This window comes from Coffea arabica, chromosome 9e (assembly GCF_036785885.1).
Source record: "Coffea arabica cultivar ET-39 chromosome 9e, Coffea Arabica ET-39 HiFi, whole genome shotgun sequence".
Lineage (NCBI taxonomy): Eukaryota > Viridiplantae > Streptophyta > Magnoliopsida > Gentianales > Rubiaceae > Coffea > Coffea arabica.
Window position 1 is genome coordinate 30448024 of NC_092327.1, and position 21138 is coordinate 30469161.

The 21138-nt window shown below is 40.0% G+C and overlaps 2 protein-coding genes across 2 annotated transcripts; both read right to left on the reverse strand.

The window, feature by feature from the left end:
• Positions 1-1001: 1001 nt before the first annotated feature.
• LOC113709140 (serine/threonine-protein phosphatase 7 long form homolog) lies at positions 1002-20068 on the reverse strand. The gene is made up of 4 exons (XM_027231892.2): positions 19765-20068; positions 19506-19653; positions 2753-3704; positions 1002-2666 (listed from the first exon to the last, which is right to left on the reverse strand). Exons 3-4 carry the CDS (start codon positions 3386-3388, stop codon positions 2172-2174), a joined length of 1131 nt encoding a protein of 376 aa, XP_027087693.2. The 5' UTR covers positions 3389-3704; positions 19506-19653; positions 19765-20068; the 3' UTR covers positions 1002-2171.
• On the reverse strand, positions 3810-10066 carry LOC140014851 (uncharacterized). Its single transcript, XM_072066464.1, has 2 exons — positions 4909-10066; positions 3810-4790 (listed from the first exon to the last, which is right to left on the reverse strand). Exons 1-2 carry the CDS (start codon positions 6717-6719, stop codon positions 3944-3946), a joined length of 2658 nt encoding a protein of 885 aa, XP_071922565.1. The 5' UTR covers positions 6720-10066; the 3' UTR covers positions 3810-3943.
• Positions 20069-21138: the final 1070 nt, after the last annotated feature.

The following is a 21138-nucleotide window of genomic DNA, read 5'->3' on the forward strand; positions in this document are numbered from 1 at the left end:
ACGGGCTTTTTACAGTTAGGTTTTGGGATTTTTTGTTAGGGTTTTAGGGTTTAGAATTAGGGTTTTGGGTTTTAGGTTTTTAGAATTAGAGTTTTTGCGTTAAGGTTTTAGAATTAGGATTTTAGATTTTAGGGTTTTGTGCTGTGCAATGTAATTTGATATAAGTTATGAATTACATAATTATATATATATTTTTTAAAACATACGAAGTTCGTTTTACAAGGTTATAATAGAAAATGACTTATTTTAGTATTTTAAATTATGAACAAAAGCCAACACTAAAGTTGGACTAACTCGTATATTTCATTTGGACTTACATTCATTGTATTAGAGTCGTGTAGGTAATTTCTGTTTGGTAATTTCTGTTTGGATCAGACGCCTCATCCAAATATCCAAATTTGTTATGTTAAATGTTGGGTTAAACAATGTGGACCAAACTTTTATTTTTATTTTTCCTTTGTTTTGTTTTTAATATGCAGTTTTAGATATTTTATATGTTTTAGGCATTGTATAATTTTCTGAAAATTATACAATGTGTTCTTATGTTCACTTATTTTGATCTAAATCCATAATTTTTATTTATAATTTGTCCCCTAACTTTTGCATAATTGTGCTAGGGTCTCAACATTTGCCAAAAATGGATAAATTTCTCATGTTTGGAGTTCTGGCCTTTCTTTATGATGGTAATGCGTATTTTTGTGAATTAATTCTGACTTTTCAGGTATAATTAGGGGTTTTAGTAAATTTATTAAGTTTAGGATTTTAATTTAAAAACTTTAGAAACTAGACTGAATAATCTTTTGTTTGTAGATTTGTTAATCACTTTTGTAGTCTAATTAGCCTAAATTTGAGTAGATTATGAATAAAAGGTTAGTAAAAAAAAGTGATGTTTTAAAAAAAGTGTAGATTATATTTTTACCCACAATTTTTTATTTTTAAGTTTAGCCCCCATGGATCTTTGTTGAATTTAGGGTTTAAGGTTTAAGTAATTAGGATTTAGAGAAAAATAAAATTAAACTAGATGAAATTTAAAGTTAAGGAAAGTAACATTCATTAGATAACTACCTAACATAGTCATTATTTACACGTGATCAATGCTTAGGGCGCCTGTTGCCTTTGCTCTTCCCCTTACCCTTACCAACATTTTTCGGCGTTGTAGAAGGGCAGCAAAATCTCTTCGGTCGTCGTCTCTGACGCTCGCCAATAACGACACCAGGATGATTGGAATAATCACGAGCCGACGGATCATCCCTGGAACCACTATCAGGGTCAACGTCATCCGTCTCTAACGCATCGGAAGTATCGCTGCTCTCAGAATCGTTCGTGGAACGATAGGTGACAAAATCTCCTGTCGATACATGATCGGATGCATAACTCCGCTGATTGGTAGACGGGAAGACCGATGGCTGTCCGAGACTGTAATAATCTGGAAGCTCCAACGATGAAGAAGTGCCTCCCGTTCCACTGAGAAGAGTGAATATAGGATGTAATGCCGCATGGGAAGAAAAGTCTCCTGTCATGGGGACATGCTCATACGGAGGTAATTGTGATGAAGAAGGAAATCGTGGATCAAATCCATACATGCCAGCAACTGGCGTCGGTGGTACAGCAAATGGAGGAAATTGTTACGACGGTGTTGCTTGTGCACCAATGGTCATCGACGCTGGCTGTGGAATAAACATGTCCCCAGATACATGATGCCGTGCAGCCATCCCCCGATCTACTCCCGGCACTGGTGAAGGTGCGAATGCGGTGAATTGCTGAACCGGAGGCGTGTGCGGATGACCAGTATCCATTCCCGTGACTTGAACGCTAGGTTCAACAACGGTCGGTCCATCGTGCTGATCATGCCTCCTCTGTCTACCACGACTAGACGAAGGGCCTGTATGAGATGGAACTCGTCGACCAGGTGTCTGGAATGGGACATTTGATGTCGAAGGATGCCCAGAATCGAATGGATCGGACTGTCCTACAACCATACGATCAAACCGTCTGAGATACTGCATCGAACCATATGCACCATCCATGATGGTACAGAGACGTGGAAGTGCTCTTTCTCCTATGTTATCAATATTGATAACATTCTGTGTCTGTTGAACAATACGCTGCATAGCACCCGTTTGTAACAAAAAATTGATCGCGTAGTTGTTAGGAACAATTATATAACGCACCTATGCTCCAAAAATGGTTCCCAATGACGGAAGTCTCAAGTAAATGCATACCAGATATTCAAATTGCCCAGAGACTCCCTGAAGCATTTGGCCCATCTGCGGATTCTGGTCACTAGGGTTCGAAATATATAGAATAGTGTGCTCGTGATACCATTTGAGATAATCATTTGATGGCCTGAATGTATCAGCAAGCTGACCTGTGACCTCCGCATTTGCGCGAGCATTCCAATATTGTATCCACGCGCTATGGAATTGTGCCCAATTCCTTCCAGGATAGCCCGACAAATCGAACTGATGAAGCCCTTGCGGATTTGTGTTAACAGGTTCGGGAACGTTTTGCACTAGTCCAAACTGACGCATGACCCGATCTGGGCAGTGAAACTCAATAATGTGCCAAAATACGAGGGGAACTCTGGCACGCCAAATGCGCTCGCCGTGTCTACAGTATCGTGGTAGTGCAGCTAATCTTTCGTCACTGTACGGCATCCATATGAACTGTCACAACAAAAATTTATTTATTTATTTTCACAATAATAGGGTATATTAGCAAATAGTAACTGAAGTTTTAACATGTAAAATACCTCATCCATGCGGAGCAATGCAATATGCTCACGATAGTAGCTGCTGCGCCTACCCGGAGGATCAACTCCTGTACGTTCAGCCACCCATCTACCAGCTACCGGAAATTCACCGATCTCAGGCGCTGGATACATCTCCGGTCGAATGCTGGGAATCCGCTCCCATGCCCATATTTGGAGTAATAGATAAGGACCGCCTGTGGTAGTAGTAGAAGCACGGCAAGCGTGACACAAACGTGAGTATAAACAAGCAAGAGTCGCTGACCCCCAACTGTACTCCCCCATCGCCTCCAAATCTCGAACATAGTCTAACCAGTTTAGACTAACAACATTCCCGCATGCATCCGCGAATAGTAGACCACCCAATAAAATCAATAGGTACATGCGAGCATACTGTCGTACCAGTTCATCAGGAGCATCAGGCGGTACTGGCGTAGTCAACTGTCTGTACATAGAAGACATCTTCAGGCGGCCACCTTTTAGCATCGCATCTTCCGGCCAAAAGCCTAAAACCTCGTTCACTAGATGTTTGCGCTCTTGTACAGTTCGCCTAACGTGATGCAGTGTAACTGGACGCCCGTCCACGCGTAGACCCCAGAGCACTTCTACATCTTGCAAAGTTATCGTCGACTCGCCCATAACTGGAAGATGGAAGGTATGCGTCTCCTGTCTCCAGCGCTCGACGAGAGCTGTGATGAGTCCATGGTCTACAGTAAGATATCCAGCCACTCGGACACCACGAAATCCTGCTTGATCTATATAGTGCGCCACTCATGGATCCAAATTACGTAGGGGCTGAAAGAATTTTTTGTCACATCTTCTAACATCAAGGTCTGCACCTACGCCATTGAAAACTGCGCCGGACCTATGCTCGGATTGTAGATACAGAACACTGTCATCAATTGGTCCCTGTTGTGCGGCGGCGTTGGGTATGATACGCCAACTCTCCATTAACCTGCACGAACAAATGAGAGTAAAACAACATTCATATATTTACATGTATTTATGTATATTTATGTGTATATAATTTTATAAATATATTTACTTCATTTGCAAAAAATTAATAAAATATCTACATCTAATAAAATAAGCCACAATATAAACGCGTAAATTTAGCATTATATAGTTAACAAAGCATAGGCACATGTACATGTCTTTTCAAAAGGGAACGGACAACAACATTTGATACAGTGGTTATTTATAAAAATAACCACTAAATGGACAATTAGGAGCAGTGTGCCCGGGTTGTAAGCAATTAGTACAGCGACGCGGTGCATCAGGGCATTTTCGATCCATTTCATTCCTTATTCTACTGGTCTTCAATGGTCCAGGTGCTTTTTGCTTCAAACGATCAGTTAGGAGGCTTAGTTTCAACTCTGCTACAGGCCAATATTTCGGGTCTCTTAACGGGTTGAAAGGACTCTCATATGTGGCTTGATAAGCCTCAAATGTGTACTCCGGCCCGACAAGTGACATCGGATTAAGACCTGACCTAAAATATGCTGCAATCGCATGCGAACATGGAAATCTGAGTTCTCTCCATTTTCCACATGTACACGTGCGATTTCCAATGTCAACGGTTTGAGCATGACCACCTATATGAGCTTGGCGATATGCAGTGGTTATGCAGTAAATTCCCCGCCTATGATCGAACACCTGCACCGAGTGCGCCCTACCCTTTTGCTCATTTGCAACATATTTTTCCCAGCCATACAGTGGCAAGTGATACACCTGATCCCAGGCCATCTTGTGATTTTTCACAAACAAATCCACTGTTTGGTTGAAGGTGTATCGGATCAAGGCAGTGATTGGAAGGAAGCGACTTTCTCGCAGCAAGTTATTGAAGCACTCCGCCATGTTTGTTGTTGCATGACCCCAACGATACCCTCCATCCTTACATAAGGCCCACTGCTCCGGTCTAACGGATCCACCAGTTAGCCAGGCATATGCCTCGGGTGAAATACTAAAGATGACACTCATATAATCCTCGTATTTGCGAGTCTGATTTGCCTTTCCGGCACCCCACATGAGACTCTTTAACCTACAAATACAATTTCCCGCATTAATTAATAATCAGATCAAACTATCCATATGTAGGTCATAAAATTACCTTTCATTGCTAAATCTTGTACTAGCCATATGTAGGTCTGAAAAAATACCTTTCATTCCTAAATTTCTGAGTGAAATTACTGCGAATGTGAACCAAGCAGAATCGATGGACCCCCAACGGCTCTTTCCACTCCTCTAGACACCGCATGGCGTGGATAATCCCGTGGTGTCGGTCTGAAATTACGCATACATTTTGTACATCTCGACATACGTGAATGCGCAACAATCTCATGAACCAACTCCAACTTCGATTGTTCTCCTCATCAACAAGTGCAAATGCTAGAGGGAATAAATGGTTACAGGCATCAAACCCAATCGCCACTAGCAATTTCCCTCGATATGGCCCCTTTAAGAATGTTCCGTCCACACAAATGACCGGTTTCAGGTGACGGAATGCTTGGATAGCAGGAGCAAATGCCCAAAATATATAGTCAAAAATCGTCTGCGATACTGTACTCAATGGATGATGGTCCCAAACTACAACCGTCCCAGGATTGGACAATTGTAGTTCATCTACGTATGTTGGGAGTTGTGAAATAGATGTCGGCCAATCACCATAAACAATGTCAATGGCCCGACGTCTGGCGTACCAAGCCTTTTTGTACGTCACATCGACGTGAAACTCCTTTTTCACAGAAGTCTGAATTTCCTTCACTTTGTACAGCGGACCATTCAAAATGTGGGGAATAATATGTTGGGCAATTAGATCGGCACTCAACCCCCGATGGTCATTGGTATTGCACACACGGACACATGTATGCCCAGGTGTAAGTGACACGATCATCCACATTTTGTGAGAGGCACGGAGAGTTGCACGAAGTTGCCAATTGCACGGAGGTGTGGAGTTTCGGGCTCTACAACGCACAAACCAAGTTGTAGGTGTGCTAGCCCGAACTTTGAACTCTCTGTTCTCCTTTATGGACCACAATTTAACTGCTCGCTTTATATGTTCTTTCGTCTCGAACAGTTGGCCCAACTCCAATTCTTTCGTGCGCTCACTCCAGAACTTTAGCTTTTCGGCCTCTCTAGTATCGAGCGGGTCGAATTGCAGTATAGCATCAACTCCTGCTTCATATCGCAAACTGGGACCTTCACTTCCGAGAAAAGGTTCAGCAAATGTCGTCTGATCCCGTGCTTGGATAGAATGAACCGGATAAACATCATCTTGGTCGTCGTCACTACCAGAATTGTCATCATCCGGCTCTGGCTCGGAACCAATTTCGACATCAACTAAATCAATGTCGGTATACGGAAGAGGGTCTAACATTGAGGAAGTCAGGATATCCGCAGCATGAGCCATAATTGTTGACTTATGCATACTTGGCCGACTACTGGTGGTTGGACGGTCAATTTCTCTGCAGCGCATATTGCCTTTTCGGCGTCCTGTTCGGGACGGGAGATCATCGACCGCCTCTACTTGAGTAAGCTGACTATGGTGGAGATTTGTAGGGTCGAATAAATGGTAAGGTGGTTCGGCCTGAATCCCACTTCCAATTTCAAATGTTTGACTATCATGGCCACAATAATTCGAAATCTCCTCAACTTCAACATAAATTTCAGTGGGTTGTCGACTACCAGATTTTAGGTAGTACATACCAGCCACTCCATTATCATCAACCAAAGGCATCGCACCAAAAATACCAGGTTGGGGGCAATTTCGAAATATCAAATTTATCCTTTGCCTATTTCGATCTAAACCCATGATATTGTATACTCTGTCTAATAATTCATCGTATCCCACCATTTCTGTCAAGAAGAGAACTTTTTTGGGCATAGGTGGATCGTAAAAAATTGAGCCTGCAGCGTATATAATTTTTCCTCCCCAATATAGTTGTAGTACCATACAGTTATCGCTCGACATATTAAGCCTAATTTACACATAAGTAACAAGGTGTTATAAACTTTTTAATGAACATATATATTTACATGCTTGGTTATCGTAAAATATTTAAATATAATTACCAAATATAACTGGTAATTATTATCACAAGAAACGAGTAAATTAATTATATCTTTATTCATTTATGTATAATCTTAAAAAAATAGTCGCTGATAAGTCATGATTTGTTGTTAAATTTATAATTATTCTTCCCTTGATTTCAGCCAAATATTGCGTTAATTGATGGATTATACTTATATTTGGTTAATGGTGTTAAATTGTAGGAAAAAGAGAAAAACGTGACAAAAAGGGGCAATCTTCCAATTAATCTGATAGTGGCACGTTCGGGATCAATTTCCAAGTTCGATTCAAACTCTGGGCAGCTGTAGAGGAAGATTTGGAAGACTTGAATTCTAATTATTAGTCTTATGGTTGAATTAGGAAACTTGAAATACTTTCTTTTGTGGTTTATTTTGCTATTTAGGAAACTAGTTCTATTTGGTGGTAGATTTCCATTAGGAAACTAAGGAAAAAGCCACGGTTGTTGACCTTGGAAAGTGGGGACCATTGCAATTGTCTCCCAATATTGCTTTGACCGAAATTGAAGGGAGAAAAGGCTACAAAAGGCCAGCCGACTTTGAAGAGGAGAAAAAGGCCGGATCCCGCGGGATTACTACGGAGCTAGGGATCTCACGTGATTATGACTTGGCCAGGGAATAAGAAAAAAGAGAAGGCAGCCGCTTGGCTCTGGGCCGCAGAGTAGTTCCTCTATTGTAAAACATTGACGCAATTTCCTTCAATGGAATTGCGTGAGTTACTCTCAATGGAGAACTAACCTCCTAATTCTAGTCAAGAGGGCAACTGACGAATTGGTTCATCGATTACTGTGAGATCTAAGCCGTTGTTAATTATTTTCTCCGTTTATTGGTATTTATATACTCCCTGCTCTTGATTGTTATAGTTCTTATGTATGATTGATTAGTGCGCAATAATTAATTATTCATAGAGACTATTTTGCTAAATAGGGGTAATTGAATCCGTAATTGTTCGTTACCTCTATCCCAGTAGCAGCTGGTATAATTGGGTTTATGTCAGGGGAATATATGATCTAGCTTAAATAAACCCTCATAGCGTGTTTATTGGTTAGGATTGGGCCTTTCTAATTATTAATGCAATCTGGAAATTAAATCCTACGGTCGTACCTAGGGTTGTTTTTTGGTTAGAGAAATAGCTAACGGTCGTACCTTAGCTATCGATAAATTAAGGAAGGGTTGGTTGTTTAGCGCGTGCGAGACAACTATAACCAATCTATTAGTAAATGTTGGAATTACCTCTGAATCAATGATCAGTTGCATGAACCATTTCTGAAGTACACCATTGGCTAGAGTTTCTCTTAGTTATTTCTTTTAATAAACTATTTTCTGCATTTAATTTGTTCAGTTGGCATTTGATACCAAATCCCCCCCATTAATCTTGATTTGAAAAGAAACAAATATCTCTCCAGTCCCTGAGGAGACGACCCTGCTTACCACTGTCTACTAGTTAGGAAATTCAGTTAAATAGTTAATTCAGGTATATCGGATTAAGCAAACTCTTCGGGAACAGGGTGAATCAAGTAACCCATTGCACACCTAGAGTCCCTGCTCCAGTACTCGAATTGATTACTGACTGTTTCAGGTGGTAGTTAGGTTTTATTTATTATTATTGCACAGGTTCGGCACCTGTCAATTTTTGGCGCCGTTGCCGGGGACTGGTGTCAGATTAATTTGTTTCTTTTTTGAGTTCATCTTGTTTTTATTTGTATTTATTTATTTTTCTCTTATTTTTTTTTATTATATAGTTTATGGCTTCTAACACTCCGTATTTTGGTGATATACTGGATTTTGTTTTCGGGGAAGGCAATGAGATTGATTGTTTTTCTAAGTTTGCATATTTAGAGGCAATAAACTCTATTAAAAAAAGAATGGCTGCTGCAACCTGTGAAATTTGTTATGCCAGGGATCATTCAACCGGTATGTGCCCCGAATATCAAGATAATCTGAGTGTCCCATTCAATAATTATGGAGATTCTTCACCCTGGTCTCAAACGTGGTATAACCCTAATCCAAACGGGTATGATCAAGGATGGTGGGATAACTCCAGTTATGATTATACAACAGGGCCAATGAATTTTCAGCAGTATGAGTCTCAAGAATCATCATCTATGTCAGGTATGTCTCTTGAAGAGATAGTTGAATTAATAGCTACTAACACATATCAAATTCAACAGGAGACACAAGTGAGCAGGCGTAACCTAGCAGATCAAATGGATCAATTGACATTTAGGATAACGTCATTGGCTTCTCGAATGAGTGAAGAATTGCCCTCACAAACTATTATCGACCATGAGAAATATGAGAGTGCAATTATCTTGACGAATGACATGGTACTGCAAGAGTCTCAAGAAGAAGAATCTAAAGATGCAGTTGAAAAGAAAGTTGAAGCACAAGAATTGAGACCCCAACATCAAATGGTTCAAGTGAATGAATCCAGTGAACAATCTCCAAATGCGGTGACATCTCCTCCATTCCTTGATCAATACTTTCCTGACTCTTATTCTTTAATTCCTGTTAGTGAGATTGATTTTATTATACCAGACGATTTTGAATTTCATGCCAGGAATAAATTGAGAGCCATGATGGCAAAATATCTCGAACCAATAAGTGCTCTTGATGGAGGAGTGAGTGAAGATTTAAGATCATCACTTGTTTGTTTGGTGCCATTTACTAGTCCATGGAAGCCCGTAGCTCGTGTGCCCAAGAATTACTCTATTTACGAGGGCTATCAGGATTACATAGAAGATGAAGCACTGAAACGAGCCACAAGATTTTATCCTCCATGAATACACATGAAAATGTCTAGCCAAAGACATTAAAGAAAGGCGCTACTTGGGAGGCAACCCAAGACTATTTGTTTTAGTTTTCATGCATTTTTGAAGTTTTAGTTAAGTGTTAGTGTCAATTAATGGTTTGATGTTTGGTGGCAGGGAATTAGCAGTTAGGCGTGCCCACGCCAGGTGGTCACACCTGAAGAAAAGGAATTTTCGCTCAGGTTCTGCGAACTCCATAGCGGTTAGGCGTGCCCACGCCAGATGGTCACGCCTGACGGAGGAAATTTTCGATCAGGTTCTGCGGACTCTATGGTAGTTAGACGTGCCCACGCCAGATGGTCACGCCTGACGGAGGAAATTTTCGATCAGGTTCTGCGGACTCTATAGCAGTTGAGCATGCCCACGCCAGGTGGTCACGTTCAAGCAAAAAAAAAAAAAAAAAAAAAAAAAAAAAAAGGGCCGAAAAGACGAAATTGCCCTTATTCAAAAAAAAAAAAAACTTCCGTAGCCCTACTCCTTCTTTTCTTCCCTTTTCTTTCTTTCTTCTTCCTTTTCTTTCTTTTTCTCCTTCTTCTTCTTCCTTTTGTCTTGCTGTCTGCCGCCGCCCCACACCAGAGCCAAGGACTGCCGCCGCCCATCGCGCCGCTGCCCGCCGCGACCGCGCCCCCAGCAACCAGCCGCGCGAGATCCTCTCCCGCACGCCGCGCCTCCAAGCAATCTGACAGATCGCGCACTAGCAGCCAGCAGCAGCTGGCGTGCGACTCCAGCTCACCTCCAGGCGGCGCTCGCACCGGCCGCACGCTTCACCCAGCCAACCAGGCGCGCAGCAGCGCGCCTTCCTTCTCTGCGCCCAAGCCCAGCAGCCCGCGCGCCTGCACCTGTTCGCCAGCTCTAGCCCCAACTCTCAAGCAGCCCAGCCTCGCCAGCAGCCACCATCCCCAGGGCGTGTGGCCGTCACGCGCCTTCCTTCACTCCAATGCCCGCCCCTGCTCTCTTCACTGTCATCCACTGCCTACTCCATACCTCCGGTGAATTCTTTCTTTATTTTTCCGTCACTAGGTAGCTGAGGCCAGATTACTAGTTCTTTATTAGCTGATGCCAGAATTTTACTTTCTTAGCTGAGGCCAAATTTTTGATTTGCTAGCTGAGGACAGAAAATTTGTGCTTGTTTGGGTGCTGTGACGTATCTGTGGATGGATTGTTGATTATTTGGTTAACGTTGTGCCCAACCAGTGATATTTGGGGAAAGTTTTTACTCTAGTTGCCTGTTTAATTAGTTTTTGGGGAAATTTTGCTATGTTATCTAATTAATTGATTTTTGGGTTGAATTGGTAGTATTTGGGAAAAATTTTGTCGTTCACAGGTTTAATTAGTTTGTGGGGTGAGTTTATTATCCGTTTCTGCACTTGTTTGTGATTGGGAGCTGTGACTAGGGATCATTTGCCTTGTTGGTTATTTGTTGACATATTTTGAGCACCATTACTTTGCCTTTGTCTTGTCTACTGATATCCAATGACCAAACCCAAGAACAAAGGCAAGAGCAAACCTTCCATCTCTACCCCACAGCCCACAGTCCCTTTGAGTGGATCTGCCCCCTCGAATGGACCGGGAGGACCCCGGGCTGTCCTCTGCGGCACCTCCACCGTCTTCCTCCGCCAATAGCCAGTTTGCAGCCCTTCGGCTCCAGATGCAGCACATGGACACTCGTATGGAGCGGATGGAGCATCAAATGGGCGGGATGGCCCAGAATTTAGCACAGTATCTCCATCACGTGGATTTCCGCCCGCCTTTCCCTCCACAACCGTAGTTCAGTTCTGCCCTCCTCCGTTTTCAGGGAAGTGTCGTTGCCCCAATATCTCTGTTTTACTCTTTCTTTGCTTACATTGAGGGCAATGTAAGGTTTAGGTGTGGGGGGGTAGTATATTGGCATTTTATTGAAAAAGTGCAAGTGTAGGCATTTTTGTTGGAATTTTTTGTTTGACTTTGTCGAATTTTGTCCAATTTTTGCCTATCTTTGTGCTTATTTGTGATTATTCCTGATAAACGATGGTTAGATGTCTCAAATTTTTCTATTGCTAAGATTTTACACTTTAAGGTGTCGAGTAAGACATGATTGAGTTTAGGGTATCTCTTTGGTGAATATTTGAGATTTTGTGACTTTTGCACTTTTTGGTTAACTTTTCTAAGTATTGTAAATATTTGTCTAGCATTTTTTGTGCAAATTGGTTCAGCTATTAATCTTAGTTCTCCATGTTTAAGAAATGAAGCGGGTTTGTGTGGTATTTAATTTTATTTTTGGTGCTTATTTATGAATAGTATTAGGCTATACTCCACTAGTATCGTTGCCTAGTAACCGGAAGTCTTCACCACAAGTGTCGACTTTCGCGTCAAAAAGCGACGATAGCTATGAGTATGTGGTTTTTAAGCGATGATGGCTGAGTAACCGGGCTCCTTCATTTGGCCAATGTCGGAGTTCGCATCAAAATGCTTGAATGGCTAAAAACTAAGCATTCCTCCTGAAGAAAAAAAAAAATCAAATAAGTGGGGATATTCTAGAAAAGAAAAAATATATGCTAAAAGTGAAAAATGTGGAAGTATTTGAATGAAGTGTTAGCCCGCTGATTCATGAATTTTAATGTTGAGATTTTGCTTAATAGTCGAACCATTTGCTTATGGATGCTGGTTGAATATTTTATATTCTTAGATTAGTTAGTCATAAATTGAAAGAGCCCTTGATCTTGAAAGCTAATTGGAGAGATATTTCTTGCAAATTGCCACTAATACTTGACATGTATTTTAATTGTATTTTGGCAATAGACGATTTGAGCAACAACCATTGTTTGAATTCGATTGCTTGATTTGTTGTTCTCATGCTTGAGGACAAGCATAGTTCAGGTGTGGGGGAAATTGATAAGTCATGATTTGTTGTTAAATTTATAATTATTCTTCCCTTGATTTCAGCCAAATATTGCGTTAATTGATGGATTATACTTATATTTGGTTAATGGTGTTAAATTGTAGGAAAAAGAGAAAAACGTGACAAAAAGGGGCAATCTTCCAATTAATCTGATAGTGGCACGTTCGGGATCAATTTCCAAGTTCGATTCAAACTCTGGGCAGCTGTAGAGGAAGATTTGGAAGACTTGAATTCTAATTATTAGTCTTATGGTTGAATTAGGAAACTTGAAATACTTTCTTTTGTGGTTTATTTTGCTATTTAGGAAACTAGTTCTATTTGGTGGTAGATTTCCATTAGGAAACTAAGGAAAAAGCCACGGTTGTTGACCTTGGAAAGTGGGGACCATTGCAATTGTCTCCCAATATTGCTTTGACCGAAATTGAAGGGAGAAAAGGCTACAAAAGGCCAGCCGACTTTGAAGAGGAGAAAAAGGCCGGATCCCGCGGGATTACTACGGAGCTAGGGATCTCACGTGATTATGACTTGGCCAGGGAATAAGAAAAAAGAGAAGGCAGCCGCTTGGCTCTGGGCCGCAGAGTAGTTCCTCTATTGTAAAACATTGACGCAATTTCCTTCAATGGAATTGCGTGAGTTACTCTCAATGGAGAACTAACCTCCTAATTCTAGTCAAGAGGGCAACTGACGAATTGGTTCATCGATTACTGTGAGATCTAAGCCGTTGTTAATTATTTTCTCCGTTTATTGGTATTTATATACTCCCTGCTCTTGATTGTTATAGTTCTTATGTATGATTGATTAGTGCGCAATAATTAATTATTCATAGAGACTATTTTGCTAAATAGGGGTAATTGAATCCGTAATTGTTCGTTACCTCTATCCCAGTAGCAGCTGGTATAATTGGGTTTATGTCAGGGGAATATATGATCTAGCTTAAATAAACCCTCATAGCGTGTTTATTGGTTAGGATTGGGCCTTTCTAATTATTAATGCAATCTGGAAATTAAATCCTACGGTCGTACCTAGGGTTGTTTTTTGGTTAGAGAAATAGCTAACGGTCGTACCTTAGCTATCGATAAATTAAGGAAGGGTTGGTTGTTTAGCGCGTGCGAGACAACTATAACCAATCTATTAGTAAATGTTGGAATTACCTCTGAATCAATGATCAGTTGCATGAACCATTTCTGAAGTACACCATTGGCTAGAGTTTCTCTTAGTTATTTCTTTTAATAAACTATTTTCTGCATTTAATTTGTTCAGTTGGCATTTGATACCAAATCCCCCCCATTAATCTTGATTTGAAAAGAAACAAATATCTCTCCAGTCCCTGAGGAGACGACCCTGCTTACCACTGTCTACTAGTTAGGAAATTCAGTTAAATAGTTAATTCAGGTATATCGGATTAAGCAAACTCTTCGGGAACAGGGTGAATCAAGTAACCCATTGCACACCTAGAGTCCCTGCTCCAGTACTCGAATTGATTACTGACTGTTTCAGGTGGTAGTTAGGTTTTATTTATTATTATTGCACAGGTTCGGCACCTGTCAATTTTTGGCGCCGCTGCCGGGGACTGGCGTCTGAATTATTTGTTTCTTTTGAATTCAATTTTTTTTTTATTTTATTTTTCTTGGTATTTTTGCTAGTTTATGCCCCGTTCCTCTCGCACAGGTGAATTGATATACGATCCTGAGGTCGAGAAGGCAGCGCGTAGGCGAAGACAAGAAACCAAGAGACGAAAGGAAGGGCACTTATCTTTTGCAAACGAGTCAGTAGAAAACGAATTGAGCATGGCCAACACCCAGACATTAAGGGAGCTGGCTACCCCAGACTTGACTCATCAGCCCTTGTGCATCACGTTCCCAACCCTGGCTGAAAATACTTCTTTCGAGCTGAAATCGGGATTGATTCAGCTCCTGCCTTCGTTCCATGGTCTTTCTGGTGAAGAACCCCACAAACATGTCAAGGAATTCGAAGTAGTTTGCTCTAGCATGAAACCTCCTGGGGTCACAGAGGAGCAAATAAGACTGAGAGCTTTCCCTTTCTCTCTCAAGGATGCAGCGAAGGATTGGTTATACTACCTGCCTGCAGGTAGTATCACCACGTGGGCACAATTGAAAAAGAAATTCCTGGAGAAATTTTTCCCCGCGTCCCGGGCTGCAAGTTTGAGGAAGGAGATCTGCAGCATCAAGCAGTACTCCGGGGAGTCATTGTACGATTTTTGGGAAAGGTTCAACAAGTTGTGCGCTAGATGCCCACAGCATCAGATTAGTGAGCAACTGTTGATCCAGTACTTCTATGAGGGGCTCCAGTCAACTGACAGGAGTATTATTGACGCTGCGAGTGGAGGAGCCCTGGCGAACAAGACACCGAGGGAAGCATGGGACCTTATTGAAGCTATGGCAGAAAACTCTCAGCAGTTCGGCTTCCGTGAGAGCAATCCTACCCGTAGGGTAAATGAGGCAGAGACGTCATCCATCCAGCAGCAACTGTCAGAGTTGACGTCTGCAGTCAGGCAGTTGGCCATGAGAGACACACCGCGAGCAAAGGTGTGTGGAATCTGTACTAGCATGGACCACTGCACGGATTCGTGCCCCATTCTGCAAGAGGACGGGGCGGAACAGGTAAACATGGCCGGAGGCGTGCCCGCGCCCCGCAGGCAATATGACCCGTATTCCAACACATACAACCCCGGTTGGAGAGACCACCCCAATCTCAGTTACGGGAACAGGCAGCAAGGGTCATTCCCGAATCGTCCACCAGGATTCCACCAACCTTGGCAACCAAAATCTCAACCCTCATCCTCCAATACAGGAAGCTCCTTGGAGGACCTAGTCAAGAACCTGGCCACGACTACTACCAACCTGGCCACGACTACTACACAGCTTCAACAGGAGATCAGATCCTTGGCCGCGAATACCGCGCAGCTCCAGCAGGACACCAAAGCTGACAAGAAGGACCAAGATGTTCGAATAAGTCAACTGGCAACTGCCATCAACCGCTTGGAATCTCACGTTTATGGGAAACTGCCATCGCAACCCGAGGTAAATCCCAGGAATGTAAGTGCCATGACGCTGAGGAGTGGCAAGGAGCTGGAAGAACCTAAAGTGAAAAATTCAAAAAGCAAAAGCGAGGAGGAGATAGAAAAGGAAATTGAGGAGGAAGGACGTGTTCGTGAAGATCCTAAGGTAACCTCCACCTCTCCACTCACTATTAGCTCTAACTTACCCCCTTTTCCTTGCAGGTTGGAAAAGACAAGGAAAGTAGAGAGGGAAAAGGAACTTTTGGATGTATTCAGGAAAGTAGAGATTAACATCCCCCTACTAGATGCAATCAAGCAAATACCGAAATATGCCAAATTTCTGAAGGACCTGTGCACCCACAAGAGGAAGCTAAGGGGAAACGAACGAGTGGCGGTGGGAGAAAACGTGTCAGCTATACTCCAGAGGAAGCTCCCACCAAAATGTGGAGACCCAGGTATGTTCACCATTCCCTGCAAGATAGGAGGTACTCCAATTAGGAAAGCAATGTTGGATTTGGGGGCGTCAATTAATGTTATGCCTAAGACAATCTATGCATCTCTAAATCTTGGCCCGTTAAAAGGCACAGGCATTATAATCCAACTTGCAGACCGTACCAATGCTTACCCGGAAGGGTTAGTTGAAGATGTTTTGGTACAGGTCAATGAGTTAGTTTTTCCTGCAGATTTCTATGTCCTAGACATGGGGGATGAAAGGGCACTAAATCCGTCTCCTATTCTGTTAGGTAGGCCATTTTTAAGCACTGCTAGGACGAAAATAGATGTAAATGAGGGTACCTTGTCGATGGAGTTTGATGGGAAAATTGTAAATTTTAATATTTTTGAGGCGATGAAGTACCCAGATGAGACTAACTCTGTTTATGCTTTAAGTGTTGTTGAGCCCCTTGTACAGGAAATATTTGAATTGGATGGGGTTGATGCACTGGCAGTGGCATTGACCAAACATCTTGAGTTGGGAGCAACTCTTGATGTAGAAATAAATGATGAGCTAGACCACGCTGTTGGAGCACTGCATTCGCTCCCACCAATTTCCCCAAGGTATGAGCTTACTTCTGTTTTTGTACCAGAAACTCAGGCAAAATTGTTGCCTTCTATTGTGCAGGCGCCTGAGTTGGAGCTCAAACCTCTCCCAAAGCATTTGAAGTATGCTTTTCTCGGGGACAATGAGACACTGCCAGTCATCATATCTGCACACCTGTCACCAGGGCAAGAAGATAGACTAATTCGCCTTCTTCGAGATCATAAGGAGGCGATTGGGTGGAGTGTAGCAGATATCAAAGGAATTAGCCCCTCCTTATGCATGCATCGAATCCGGCTTGAGGATGATGCAAAGCCAGTTAGACAAGGGCAACGGAGATTGAACCCACTAATGATGGAAGTGGTCAAGAAGGAGATACTTAAACTCCTAGAAGTTGGAATAATTTTCGCCATCTCAGATAGTCCCTGGGTGAGTCCCGTGCAAGTAGTCCCGAAAAAGGTGGGAGTAACAGTTGAGGAGAACCAAGAGGGTGAGATGGTCCCGGTGAGGAAACCCACAGGATGGCGTCAGTGCATTGACTATCGGCGTCTGAATGCTGTGACAAAGAAGGACCACTTCCCTCTACCTTTTATTGATCAGATGATAGAAAGGTTAGCTGGCCGTGTCTATTACTGTTTTCTTGATGGTTTCTCTGGTTATTTTCAGATCGTAATAGCACCAGAGGATCAGGAGAAGACTACCTTCACCTGTCCCTTTGGTACATTTGCCTACCGGAGGATGCCTTTCGGCCTCTGCAACGCCCCAGCAACTTTTCAGCGGTGTATGGTAAGTATATTTTCTGAATATGTAGAAAAAATTATTGAGGTGTTTATGGATGATTTTAGTGTGTATGGAGATAGTTTTGATGAATGCCTTGATAATTTAGCTTTAATTTTGAAAAGATGCATTGAGACAAATTTGGTTCTAAATTGGGTTTATGTCAGGGGAATATATGATCTAGCTTAAATAAACCCTCATAGCGTGTTTATTGGTTAGGATTGGGCCTTTCTAATTATTAATGCAATCTGGAAATTAAATCCTACGGTCGTACCTAGGGTTGTTTTTTGGTTAGAGAAATAACTAACGGTCGTACCTTAGCTATCGATAAATTAAGGAAGGGTTGGTTGTTTAGCGCGTGCGAGACAACTATAACCAATCTATTAGTAAATGTTGGAATTACCTCTGAATCAATGATCAGTTGCATGAACCATTTCTGAAGTACACCATTGGCTAGAGTTTCTCTTAGTTATTTCTTTTAATAAACTATTTTCTGCATTTAATTTGTTCAGTTGGCATTTGATACCAAATCCCCCCCATTAATCTTGATTTGAAAAGAAACAAATATCTCTCCAGTCCCTGAGGAGACGACCCTGCTTACCACTGTCTACTAGTTAGGAAATTCAGTTAAATAGTTAATTCAGGTATATCGGATTAAGCAAACTCTTCGGGAACAGGGTGAATCAAGTAACCCATTGCACACCTAGAGTCCCTGCTCCAGTACTCGAATTGATTACTGACTGTTTCAGGTGGTAGTTAGGTTTTATTTATTATTATTGCACAGGTTCGGCACCTGTCAGTCGCTTATATAGTTTTTAAAATAATCTTAGTAAACTAGAATTTCACAGCTATCCTAAATAAATTTCATTACTTTAATTTTCAAAATAACCTGATTAAACTAAATTTTAACCATAATCCTAAATATACTTCAATTTATTACTTTTTAAAATAAATACATTAACCTAACCTCATTATTCATGTTCCTAGATGCCTTTGTATTGATAATACAACATGATTTTTTACTTAAATTTTATTATTATTATTAAATCATTATCAAATGCATAATAGTTGTTAATTAAAGAAAGATCCATGTATTCTAATAAGCAGGAATTAATATAATGAAATATATTTATAAATTATAAATTATATAAATATTTATATAATGAAATATACAATACATATTACAAATTGAAATATTATATAATATAAACATCATATTTATAATATTAAAATATTTATAATTAATATTAATGTATATTATATATATTAAATACTTATATATTATATATTTTTATATTTATTTATACATTTTATAAATATTTTATTATATTCAAAAAATATTTTTATATATTTATAATATATTTATATAAATATTATATACTATATAAATTATATATAATATATATTATATTATATATTATACATTTATATTAATATACATAATATTAATTTTACATTTATACATAAAATTAATACATTTATATATTCATATTAATTATATTAATACTTTTATACATAATATTAATATATATTTATAATATATTAATTTATACATTTATATAATATTAATTTATAATAATATACACATAAATAATATACACTTATACATTTATAAATATATTTAAAATATGAATTATAGATAATATAATACATTTATACATTTTTATATAAATATATAAATATATTTATTTGTAAATATTTATAAATGTATTATAAATGATATCTTACAAAAGTCCTACGTACAGGAATTCTTCATCTATATCAATCTTTTCTCCTCAAATTTTTTTATTGATTCTAAAAACTAATAATTTTAATTAATTCTTCTACTAATTCTATATGAATCATATTATATAGTAATTCTATAATTTTATATAAGTCGTAGTCGACAACACTATAGAACCATCACCACTAGTTAACTCTTTTTGCTGCACTTCAATATTATAAAATTATAAATAAATTTAATACACTTTGCATTAACTATTAATTAATATAGCATAACAACAACACACTATACAAAAAACATGTTTAATTAATATCATTTCATGACAGTATAATATAACATGTAAATACATAAATAAGCTACATGTTTCATTAACATAATATAAATAATGTAATTAATAACTAAATTAATAATAATTTTAAATACTAACCTGTACGAAAAGATTCGTAATCTGAAAAAATTACGCCTTTATCAACACCGCAATTGATTAGCACGGCGGCCTTACGTAACACGGCGATACCAACAGCTGGTCCCTGATGTTAGCCCTCGGCTTTCACTTCAACAGCGAATCTACTTTTCTGTACAAATAAATATTATTATCCACCAATCAACCTGAATTTTTTAAAACTAACTAATATCATTTCATTTATAATAATATAATTAATTTATATTATGCTGCACCAATTAACCTGATAATGAAGCTGCCTGTTCACGCAATAATTTTTGCAAGCTCTCAAAAATAACCGAACACTTTTTCTACTACTATTTCTACAACTATCAATCTCTCAAAAAAGTTTCGGCCAGTAGATTTTTAAGTAGCCAGCAAATCTGCTTAACCCTAGAAACCATTTGAGAGAGCAAAGATACTTTCTTGTCGCCAGCAAATCTGCCTGACCACCGAGAGGTACTGCTTGAGAGAGCAGCTACTTCACAGATTCCGATTACAAGAAGAAAGAGCACCTGGTCTCTTAGAGCAAATTTGAGAGTGAGAAATGGGAGTGAGCGAGAAATGAAAGTGAGCAGCCGTGCCAAACCATTTTATAGCCAATTGAATCAAATCTAGCCGTTCATTTGAACGGCTAGTATTTTTTTTTGGAAAAACCTCACTGCGTCCGTGTTGATTTGACGCAGCCTTTCAATAATCCCGTGGCTCCGTCACATGGCCTTGTCGGCCTTTGTCAGGCGCCTGACAGTCAAATGTCAGGCACCTGACGCCTTTTGACTGTCAGGCGCCTGGCGGTTTTTTTTCAAAAAGCCAGTCTGCAGCCGTGCCCAGTCAGCACGGCTGCAACAGGCTTTTCTGACCTGCTGACTTTTTTAAAAAAAAAATCAGCACGGCCGCTATAGTTTTAGAAAACCCCATGTCAGAAATACATTTGGCGGATTGTTTTTTTTTTAACGTATAATCTAAGAAATTAGCCGATTAGGTGGGAGGTCGGGTGACGTCAGGCACGGCGGTGATGACGCATTCTTGTTAGCGTTATGTACTTCTTTTTTTTTCCAAACGTGTTAGCGTTATTTACTTGTTGCAAGAAAATTTAACGCTGGTAGGGGTTAATTAATGGTGATTAAAAGTTTTTAAATTAATTAATGACTAATGAATGATAATTAAGGTGGTGACAGCTTGTTTTTAAGGTAAAGTGGGCAGAATAATTGGTTGGGTTCTAGGGGGTGTTAGGCGTGATGGAGACTGGGGCGCACAGAGAATGATGGCGGATAATATTACTAATTGTTTAAATTTTAGTTTCAACATTTTTTTATATTGAATTTTTTGGGTTGTCGTAAAGAGGACAAAGGACAAGGTGTGCGGTGCCCCCCTATGCCATCTCCTGTCTACATTAGTATCATAATTAATCATAACATATAGTCTTTTTGATCAGCTCGGGATGAGGATAAACTCATGATTTCTGGACAAGGCTCACACGTTTGGTGATAAAAGTATACTAGGATCATAATTAGAGAAGTCCCACTAAAAGCGAGCAAATACAAAAGATAAGGTTTGAATTAGGATGGTAAACGTGGTCGAATGGAGCGGACATTTTATCTAATCATAATCAAATCGA

What these genes read in the sequence shown, in the direction of transcription:
- LOC113709140 (XM_027231892.2), bottom strand. Translation starts at nt 3,388, where the DNA reads ATGGGCGAGTCGACGATAACTTTGCAAGATGTAGAAGTGCTCTGGGGT. An exon ending in CATTGCTCCGCATGGATGAG is followed by an intron (nt 2,667 to 2,752) that starts GTATTTTACATG and finishes TTGTTGTGACAG; the next exon opens with TTCATATGGATGCCGTACAG.
- LOC140014851 (XM_072066464.1), bottom strand. Translation starts at nt 6,719, where the DNA reads ATGTCGAGCGATAACTGTATGGTACTACAACTATATTGGGGAGGAAAA. An exon ending in CAGAAATTTAGGAATGAAAG is followed by an intron (nt 4,791 to 4,908) that starts GTATTTTTTCAG and finishes TTGTATTTGTAG; the next exon opens with GTTAAAGAGTCTCATGTGGG.